The sequence below is a fragment of the Vicia villosa genome, linkage group LG4 (assembly GCF_029867415.1).
Source record: "Vicia villosa cultivar HV-30 ecotype Madison, WI linkage group LG4, Vvil1.0, whole genome shotgun sequence".
Lineage (NCBI taxonomy): Eukaryota > Viridiplantae > Streptophyta > Magnoliopsida > Fabales > Fabaceae > Vicia > Vicia villosa.
In genome coordinates, this window is record NC_081183.1 from 90,817,009 (window position 1) to 90,827,895 (window position 10,887).

Below are 10,887 nucleotides of genomic sequence, written 5' to 3' on the forward strand. Positions count from 1 at the left end.
CAAGTTTTTGGCGCCGTTGCCGGGGACTATTCAAGTCGATATCGTAACTCGCTGTTACACCGTAGAGACTAAGGCATTTTTTTTTTCCTTTCTTTTCATTTACTACTATGTATCACCCTAACTTTTTCTATAACCCCCACTCCCAGTATTTCGAGGAATCACCTGGATCCTGTAAATCCGATCTCGAAATACTATTGGAGAATTTCAATGCTGCGCCACCAATTCATTCTCACCCAAATTACCTCTGCATCTCCCAATCTCAACAATTCGAGGAACCACAAGAAACCTACAATCCAAACCTCGAAACATTAATTGGGGATTACAATTCGACACTAGCTTATCCTCAACCGAATTCCCTCTACAATCACCAATCCCAACATTTTGAGGAACCACAAGAATTTTATAATTTCAACCAAACTTATCCTCAACCGAATTCCCTCTACGATCACCACGCCCAATATTTCGAGGAACCACAAGAATCCTATAATTCTAACCCCGAAGCATTAATAGAGGATTTCAATGCAACGCCAACTTATCATCAACCGAATTTCCTCTACGATCACCACGCCCAACATTTTGAGGAGTCGCAAGATTATCATAAATCCAACCTCGAAATCTTAATGGAGGAATTCATCGAAGCACAAACTCTCTCCAGGCTAGAATCTATGATGACAAAGCACTTTGAGGAAACGCAAAACGCAACGCTAACTCCCTTTGAAGGACCTCAAGAATCCCATAGTTTTAACTTCGAAACATCAATGGAGGATTCTGACGAGACGCTAACTCACTCTAGATTAGAAGCCATGATGGAGCACTTTGTAGAGACACAAACCGTCCAAAACCAAGAGTTTATCAAACAAAGTCTTCAAAACAATGAAACCCTTAGGCAACTGACCACTATGGTTGAGTCCCTCACGACTCACAACATGGCATTAGAAACTCAAATCGCCCAACTTGAACAAAAGCCACTAGGAGACTTACTTGAGGAGTATATTGACATAACCATTAGTGAAGAACAAATTGAAATTCCTGAGGAGAGTGATAATGAGATTGAGGAGAGTGATTATGAGATTGAGGAGAGTGATAATGTGGTTGAAGAGATTTCTAGTGAGAAAAGAGTGGAGATTGAGAAAAATCCACCAACCCCATCTGAAAGGGAGGTTGTAGAAGAGGTAGAGAGGGAAACACCTATTGTTATTCCTTTTCCCTATACCCCACGGATTTCTTTCCCGCAAAGTTTTGTGGAAGCTAAGGTAGACTCCAAATCCATAATGTATGTGAAGGTATTGGAAAATATCCACACTAATACACCCTTATTTGAAGTCTTGCATAAAAAGAGAAATTTAGACAACCATGAAACTAAGGATATCATTAGTGACAAGAGGGTAAGGTTAATCTTTGAGGTGGTGGATAATATCACTAAGGCCGAACTCGAAAAGCTGATACTTAGGATCGATCCAAAACCGCCACCACGATTTCAAAAGAATGAACCACCCCACAGAAGAAAGAAAAGAAAAGGTGAGGGATATGTGAGATGGCTTGATAAGTGGCCATGGAAAACGAGGTTTGCTAAAAGTTCAACCAAGGAGTCATTCTCGAGAGAACCATCTTGAGTGCTTGCACTCTTAAGCCGTCGAGCTATCGACGTTAAACAAAGCGCTGCGTGGGAGGCAACCCACGAGTTTTCAGTTTAATGTTTTCCTTTTATCATTTGAACTTGCAGATAATAAAGATATGGATCGCTTGTCACGTCTCGGCCATATCTAGGCGAAAAATCTATAGACGATCATCTCAAAGATGAATGGGTCTCCACGCACATTCCTACGAGTGTTGCTGCTGGTGGTGACACCATTGATGAGCATGATAAGAGAAGATATTTCCTCCGGACGCGGAGCAGATTTGGTTGTGATAGCCCTCCGGTAGCATCCATATAGGTGCTGTCTTTTCTTCTCCACCTTGGATTGAAACATTGAGGACAATGTTTGATTTAAGTGTGGGGGAGAAGCTTTACCGCTTTCATTTATTGCTTTATTTATTGTCTTCTAGTTGTGTTGTCGAGTCTTTATACGTGATTTTTAGTTGCTATTGAATTTCCCCGAAATTTTAAAAATTTTAACCTCCAACAAAAATTTGAATTTTGACGCATGGCATACACACTCTGAAAGTATAGAGGTTGTCACACTTTAGGCATTGTTAGAAAGACTTGGAGATGTTTCAACAACATCGATACCGTCTTGACACCCTAAACCCCCTCATTATGTGATATCAATTTGGATGCCCATTATGTCGATACCTTATGCTCAAGTTTTCAAAGTAGCTCTTAAGTAGTTTATATTAGCAGTCGGCACCATCTTAAGCACAAACTACGTAGGGAGTCGATGAATATAAGTGAATGATCCTATTTTTAAATGATTTAATTGAAGATTAGCCTTCTAAGTTAGGTGACCCTCACCCGGTCATTTAGCCCAACGGTTGTTAAGCCAATAAGGATTTAATAATTAGCACCCACTGTTGGTTGGCCTAGAGGTCACTGGTACTGGGCTTGGTAGGGTGGACTACGGTTCGATCCCCCGCAACCGCAGTTGGGAAAAATGGGGTTGCACCACTAAAAACCAGAACCCCGTGCTAAAGAAAAGAAAAGGATCATAGGCGCTAACCGATTTCCCTACTATGTGCGTGTACGGATAACGGGCTAAATGTGATTGCGCTTGAATGAAAAGAGTGAAAGAAAAAACGAGAGATATAGGTTGAGTTATAATGGCATAATTCGAATTGGTTTGTATAAGGAGGGAGTTTTTGACATTGTGTCGTTACGGTATCCTTGGTGTTGATATCTATTACCTATCAATGTAACATTTGCCTAACACAAATATGATTAGGAGTCGTATCATGCCCTTGTTTCAAATCGAGCTTAACTATTTTCTTTTACCGTTTGGTTGATTGCTTGAGGACAAGCAATGGTTTAAGTGTGGGGGTATTTGATAACACGAAAATGTATCACATATTTGGCTTGATTTACATATATTATTTCCCTATTTTATCTTAATTATGTTGCTTTATGTCGGTATTATGCTGGTATTTTCATTGTTTCAGGTTTTATGTTCGTTTTGGAGACTATTTGTGAAAAGGAAAGAAATGGAGCTAAAATCACTACTATTTGTGCCTAAAAGATGGAAAAGGGGTGCTGAAGCAAGAAAGGGGTGCAAAGAAAGCCCAATTGTGCAAACTAAAAGCCCAATCCACGAAGATAGAGGGAGATGCCCATCTCCAAATGGAGACCCCCGTCTCCAAATGGAGACCCCCGTCTCCAAACTGAGACCCCCGTCTCCAAAGTTGAGATGCCCATCTCCAAAGTTGGAGACCCCCGTCTCCAAAGGCCCAAAGCCCACAAATGACCACGTCACAAGTGGAGACGCCCGTCTCCACCTCTCCACTATTTTCTCCACTTCTTTCTCACACAAGGCGCACGTCTCCAACCTCCCTAAAAAAAGCTCCACTTGAGACGCACGTCTCAAGTCTGTTTGCCTAGTCTTCCTGAAGAAGTGGAGACGTGCGTCTCCCAAGTCTGCGTCAGAATGTGCTATATTCACGGAACGAAACAGCCTACGCTCAGCTATAAAAGGAGACTGATACTTCAGTTTCCAGGGTCCGAGTTTTTCAGCAAGGATCAACATTTTAGTTTTAAGCTTTCGTATTATTTTTATTCCAGTATTTTATTTCCAGCATTATATTTCCAGCAATTATTTTCTATCCCGTTCATCTTTTCTCACAACAATTTCTCCACCGGAAATTGTTGTGAACCTTTTACTGGATCTAACCTTACGTTAGATCATAGTATTTTATTTCCTTGTTTTTATAATTTGATCGAAGAATTTATCGAAGAACAATCCAACCGATTTGTGGTGGAGGTTCAAGTACTTGAAGATCTAAAGATTTATTCCAGATTAATTTTATTCAGGTTTATTATTTACCGCCTTTATTTATATTTATTGCATGATATATTATATGTCAATTAATATGCCTAATATTATGAACCGAATTTATTTATGCATGTTTAACCATATTAATATGTCTGGCTAATTTATTTAGATGTCGGTATGTAAAGTAATTTAACCGTAGGGATCCGAAATAAATTGGCTTAATTATGTTTTATTAATTATCACTTTTTTTTGGTTTGTATGTCTAATTTAATTAGTAAGTCTTAAAACCAATAGAGCGAAAGTTTGAGGGGTTAAGACGGTCAAAGGTTAAAATCAATAGAGCGAAAGTTTGAGATCTTTAACTGGATAGTAGACATAGGACATTAGTTCTAAGGATGGCGAAAGCGTATTAAAACTAATTAGAACTTATTTATTTTCAAAAAGTGTTTTTACACCCGCGCGGGATGGCGAAAGCGTACGTTAGGGATATTAGCATGTTCCGAGTCAACAGAGCGAGAGTTTGAGATTAGGAGATTTAAGTAGATAACGACTTCATAAAACAAGCATTTTATTAACTATGTTATTTTCAAAAAGCGTTTCTAAATCTGGTGGGATGGCAAAAGCGTACATTAAGAGTTAGGATCGCAGTCTGAATCAATAGAGCGAGAGTTTGAGAGGAGGACTTTTAAATAACATAGTTAGTAAAGATCTTTGATTTAATTAGAATCTGGCCAATGCAACTTCGGATCACCTAAGTTAGATGAAATACATACTGACATCCGTTTGCTATTATATTTTACCTAGATTTAAGACTTTAGTTTCCCCATTTATAAAAACCCAAATATCATTAGCCTTGGCTTTACATAGTAACTTTAGATAACGGTAGGTCGATTTATAGTCCCTGTGGATTCGATATCTTTTAAAACTACACGACACGACTGTGCACTTGCAGTTATCCCGACTAATAGACACGTAATGTCGCGATCAGGCATAAGTGGAAAAAAATGCAAACTTTAGAAATTCGTAACTCCTGTTCCGTAGACCCGTTTGACGCGTACTATATACCTTTAGAAAGCTAATAAGATGTACTATTTAGGAAAATTAGCCCCGGTGTTTTAATATCGTTTTCGATATATCTAACGTACATTCGGTTAAGTGCGGCGAATGAAAATCTTGTGAACCACTGAGTTAGCATAAGAACTTATGTCTTTACCAATTGATTAACAATTCTTATGTTATACATGGCATATAATACCCGTTGCTTATTATGAATATGATATCCATACTTGAGAATGTTATGCCATTATGTGTTATACATGACAACCTGTGGACACTGTCGTTTTGGTTAAACGACTGGAAATGATTGTATTGTATGGTTTAACGCTTGTTATACGTGTGTATGCTTGAATCGAAGTGGGCCAGCTACTAGGCTGTTTTTATGACTCGGGCTTCGTGATCAAAGAGTCATCCCGGGCTTCGTGATCAATGGGACAACCCTGATCTTATGATCCATGGGCTCACACCTGAACTACCGTTGCAGTGTGCTTGTGAGGGTTTTGAGACGTTTTACTCACTTGACGTTAACACACTTGCGTGCTCGGTATGGTGGCGTTATGCGGCTCAGTAGGCCTACGCATAACAGGTAAACCATATCTAGTGATGCCATGTAGGCTACATCATTAGGTTCCTACCCGGATGGGCTCATGCGTCGAGACGTCGTGTTGCACTTGACGTTAACAACGAGTGCGTACAGGTGATTCATGGGACGGTTTCGCCTCTTAGGCAAAGTCACTCGCAGCCACGTAGGCTTGTGCGAACCCATCTAATCACTCTTGCAGGGTGCTTGTGCAAGTCTCTTGACAAATAGGCATGGGTGAACCCACCGAGGGTGTGTTTGTAACCTAGTAGTGGCATTAATGTACTTCTGGATTCCCCGTACATGGGATGCGGGTTTGCATACTTGTTTGTTTATACTAATGTGTATTTGTTTGAGACAAGTCCAATGGTGGACAAGTCACCTTGTTTACTCTGTATTTGTACCGGATGTGAGGAAACCCGAATCAATGGCGGATTCGTTACTTTGCATGTTCCCTTTAGATCCAAGTGGACTAATAGGATAGGCGGACTCACTGAGATTTAGTAATCTCATCCCATTCCAATTCTATCTTTTTCAGGTGGTTCGAGGCAAGATCGTGGTAAGGGCAAGATGGATTAGTTCTTTTATGATGCTTGTTGGATATTCCTTTTTATTCCTTTATCGTGCTTTCTAGTTCTTGTATTTTGGGCATGTACTTTTGTGATGTACTAATATTTTGGCCATGACACATTCGGCTTTAGTATCTTGTAATTAAGTTGTACTCCTATTTCCGCTGCGAATATTTATGTATTTGTTGTCTTATGAACAATAATTAATACTTTATGCATATTATTCTAGACGTATATGATTGAGGTGTTACAGTTGATATCAAAGCAGGTCGATCTTCGGGTTTGCTAAGACACATCATAATGCAGTACAATTTTGCCTCATATGTGTATAATCAGCATGATTCCTTATGTCTTATTTATGGCATTGAGCCTGATCAACTTGATTCCATGCATAGGACAAACAGGGAGATGGCTGAGCAACGCAGAGGTACCGAAAGGCCCAGAACTAGGCAACATGTCTGTTTCAGAATATGTTGAGAAGTTTGAAGACTTGGCTGATTATTCCCGACAAGCTGTTTATGCTCCGAATGAATTTTGGAAGGTTGATCAGTTCATGATGGTTTGAGGGCCGACATTGCACATAGTGTGTCCTAAAGGGAGTTCACTACTTATGCTGAATGTTTGAGGCAATGCTATGTTGCTGAAAACAGTTTGAAGAGGGTTCAAGAAGAGAGGAACCAGAACATGACTAATTTTAGGGAGCAAGGAAATCGGGCCACCATCTAAAGCCCCGTAATGCTCCACCAAAGATGAAACAAGGCCATGGTTACCGGTCCCCTCGACCACCCTTTTGTGATAAGTGTAAGAGGAGGCATACTGGAAATTGCGAGATTTTCCCTGTTAAGTGTTATGAGTGTGGCGATCAAGGTCACATATCAAGGAATTTTCCGAAGAGGAGAGCTCCTGAGAAGACTGCAGGTCGTGTGTACACTCTAGATGCAAGAAAGTCCAAAGGGAACAACAATCTCATTGCGGATACGTGTTATGTTAACAACCAAACTTTATGTTTTTTAGTTGATTGTGGAGCTACTCATCTTTTATCTCTATCGAGTGTGTTTACCGATTTTGTTTAGAAGTTACTTCATTACCCGAACCTATGGTCATTTCATCGGCAACGGATGATACCGTGGAAGCTCGACTAAGTTGTAAAGATTGTTCAGTGTCTTTTAATGGTCGTGACTTCCCGATTGATCTAATTTGCTTACCCCTCAAGAGACTCGATGTCATTCTGGGAATGGACTGGTTGTCTCTTAATTCGGTGTATATTGGTTGCAAGGAGAAGGCCATATTCATTCCTGCAGAAGAGACTTCTTCCGATGATGCAATTACTAAGTTGATAGAAGGTACGATCAGCGTGGTCAATTATCTCTTTTCTCAAGAAAGATCTTTTCTGTTAGTTCTTTCCAAGGAACCTTCTGTAAGTGTGGAGTTGTCTGAGATTCCGGTGGTGTGCGAATTTCCTGATGTGTTTCCTGAGGATATCAATTCTCTTCCTCCGGAAAGGGAAGCGGAATTCTCAATTGATCTTGTTCCTGGTACTGCCCCAATTTCCATCACTCCTTATAGAATGTCTCCTATTGAACTCAAATAATTTAAGAGCCAGTTAGAAGAACTTCTAGCTAAGCATTTCATTCAGCCCAGTGTTTCTCCATGGGGAGCTCCTGTTCTGTTGGTGAAAAGGAAAGACGGAAGTATGTGTTTGTGCATCGACTATCGTCAGCTGAACAAAGTTACCATAAAGAACAAATATCCCTTACCGCGGATTGATGGCCTCCTAGATCAGTTGAAAGTAGCTAGTGTGTTCTCGAAGATCGATCCCAGGTCAGGGATCATCAGATTCGGGTAAAGAGCTTAGATGTGCCTAAGACTGCATTCAGAACCCGATATGGTCATTACAAGTTTTTAGTTATGCCTTTCGGTGTAACCAATGCTCCCGCTGTTTTCATGGATTACATGAATCGAATTTTTCAACCGTACATGGACCCATTTGTAGTGATCTTTATTGATGACATCCTGATATATTCTCGTACCTCCGAAGAACATTAAGAACATTTGCGGATTGTGTTGTCTACTCTTTGAGAGAAACAATTGTACGCCAAGTTCAGTAAGTCTGAATTTTGGCTATCCGAAGTAAGTTTCCTTGGTCACGTCATTTCAAGTGGAGGCGTGGCAGTAGACCGTTCTAAGGTTGAAGCAGTGGTGAATTGGGAACGACCGAAGAGTGTGACCGAAGATAGAAGCTTCTTAGGATTGGCTGGTTATTATCGAAGATTTATCATGGGATTTGCTAAACTAGCTTTACGTTTGACAAAACTTACTTGGAAGGAAGTTGCTTTTCAATGGAACTCCGAGTGCAAGAGTTTTCAGATGCTTAAGAAGAAGTTGACTTCTGCACCTGTATTAGTGATTCCGGACCTAAATCGATTATATGAAGTATTCTGTGATGCTTCAAAGAAAGGTTTAAGAGGAGTGTTGATGCAAGATAGTCAGGTGGTGGCTTATGCATCTCGGCAGTTGAGATCTCATGAAGAGAATTACCCGACCCATGATCTTGAGCTTGCTGCAATAGTTTTTGCACTCAATGTGTGGCGACATTACTTATATGGAGTCCACTTCGAGATGTTCAGTGGTCAGAAAAGTTTGAAATAACTTTTCGACCAGAAGTAGTTGAATATGCGTCAAAGGAGATGAATGGATTATCTTAAGGATTATGCCTTTGAGCTGAAGTACCACCCAGGAAAGGCTAATAAAGTGGCAAATGCCTTAAGTAGGAAGGAATTTTAGGTTGCTGAGTTGATGATGTTGGAATATGGATTATTGGAGAAGTTTCAAAATCTTAACCTTCAGTTTGAATGTACGCCCATGGTGTGTTGATTAGTAACTTGAGTATCCAGAATGAACTACGTGAAAGAATTCGGATATCACAAAGGTATGATAAGCAATTACAAGCGACCGAAGGCATGTCTGATTTCGTTAGAGCCCCTGATGGAATTATTTTGTTTAAGCAAAGAATATGTATACCTGGTGATTCTGAATTGAAGCGTTTGATTCTGGATGAAGCACACAAGAGTATGTTTTCTATTCATCCTGGATCGACCAAAATGTATCAGGACTTGAAGAATGAGTTTTGGTGGCCAGGAATGAAGAAGGAAATTGCATAGTATGTAGCACAGTGTTCCATTTGCCAACAAGTTAAGATTGAACATTAGAGGCCAGGAGGAATGTTACAACCATTGGAGATACCAGTTTGGAAGTTGGATAGTATCTCGATAGATTTCATTGTGGGACTACCTCGTACCTGAGGTGGATACGACTCCATATGGGTGGTAGTGGACAGATTGACCAAATCTGCTCACTTTCTGCCTGTGAAGACGACCCACAAGGTGATCCACCTTGCAAGGCTTTTCATATCGGAGATTGTGCGATTGCATGATGTACCATCTAGTATAGTTTCCGATCGAGATCCAAAGTTCACTTCGAGATTTTTGAAGATGTTTCATAAGGAATTGGGGACTAGAATGGATATGAGTACATCTAAGCATCCTCAATCCGACGGGTAGTCGGAGAGGACAATCCAGACGATTGAAGATATGTTGAGAGCTTGCATTCTGGAAGAAGGTGGAAGTTGGAGGGATCATTTTCCGTTGGTAGAGTTCGCATATAATAATAGTTACCATGCTAGTCTGGGTATGGCTCTCTATGAGGCTCTATACGGGAGGAAGTGTCCATCGCTAGTATGTTGGGCCGAAGTAGGAGAGAAGAGTATTCTTGGACCGGAGATTATACAAGAAACTAACGAGAAAGTCAAGATGATCCAAGATAATCTTAAGAAAGCCCAAGACCGACCAAAGAATTATGCGGACAAACGGAGGAGGCCATTAGATTTTGAAGTTGGAGACCATGTGTATTTGAAGGTCACTCCGAGATTGAGATTGGGAGGACTGTTCAAAACGCGTAAGCTCAGCCCAAGATACGTGGGACCTTATCAGATTGTGAGTCGGGTAGGCGAAGTGGCCTATTAGTTAGCATTGCCACATTCACTATCCGGGCTGCATGATGTGTTTCATGTATCTCAGCTCCAAAAGTTTGTACCTGATGCCTTTCATCCTATTATTCTGAATTCTGTTGTGGTGGAACTAGATCTTTCCTATGATCCTCAACCTTGTCGTATCTTGGAGCATGCTAGCAAGTCTCTACGGACTAAGGAGATACCCCTAGTGAAAGTGCAGTGGGACGAGACGCGTCCTGAGGAAGCTACATGGGAGCTTGAGTCAGAGATGCGAGAATCCTACCCTCACTTGTTCTGGTAAGTTCGAATACGAGGACGAATTCTAATTAAGGGGGGAGAATGTAATACCCGGTATTGTATTGTCCGAATTATTATCACTAAGATGATGTGGTATGATTGATGAGACAAATATAATACACCATTTATTAATAGGCTTAATGTGATAATTAAGTCAATTAGTAAAAATGGGGGCAATATGGTACTTTCACTCTTAAATAGAAATAGGATGTGTTTGGTTACTTATTCCATTCCTTCTAAAAACCAGAATTTTGGAGAATAGAGAGTAGAGGAAGAAAAACGTGGAAAGGGAGGAAGAGGAGAAAGTTTCCAAACTTGGTCCAAGCTTCATCCTTGCATGCACCAGAACCTGTTAAAGCTTTGCTTCTATCATTATCTTCATCTTGCTCTCAGCTCCATCATCATCTTCATCTTCTTCAAAGGTGAGTCCCTTTAGATTAGAAACCTTGGGTAGGA

General features: G+C 40.5%; 2 protein-coding genes across 2 annotated transcripts; both read left to right on the top strand.

Moving 5' to 3' along the window:
- Positions 1–7,221: 7,221 nt before the first annotated feature.
- LOC131597504 (uncharacterized) lies at positions 7,222–7,716 on the top strand. Its single transcript, XM_058870199.1, has one exon. It carries the CDS (start codon positions 7,222–7,224, stop codon positions 7,714–7,716), a length of 495 nt encoding a protein of 164 aa, XP_058726182.1.
- Positions 7,717–9,814: 2,098 nt separating this feature from the next.
- On the top strand, positions 9,815–10,435 carry LOC131597506 (uncharacterized). The gene is made up of 2 exons (XM_058870200.1): positions 9,815–10,117; positions 10,202–10,435. The coding sequence occupies exons 1-2, from the start codon at positions 9,815–9,817 to the stop codon at positions 10,433–10,435; spliced, it is 537 nt and encodes a 178-aa protein (XP_058726183.1).
- Positions 10,436–10,887: the final 452 nt, after the last annotated feature.

What these genes read in the sequence shown, in the direction of transcription:
- LOC131597504 (XM_058870199.1), top strand. Translation starts at nt 7,222, where the DNA reads ATGGTCATTTCATCGGCAACGGATGATACCGTGGAAGCTCGACTAAGT.
- LOC131597506 (XM_058870200.1), top strand. Translation starts at nt 9,815, where the DNA reads ATGGCTCTCTATGAGGCTCTATACGGGAGGAAGTGTCCATCGCTAGTA. An exon ending in ACGTGGGACCTTATCAGATT is followed by an intron (nt 10,118 to 10,201) that starts GTGAGTCGGGTA and finishes CATGTATCTCAG; the next exon opens with CTCCAAAAGTTTGTACCTGA.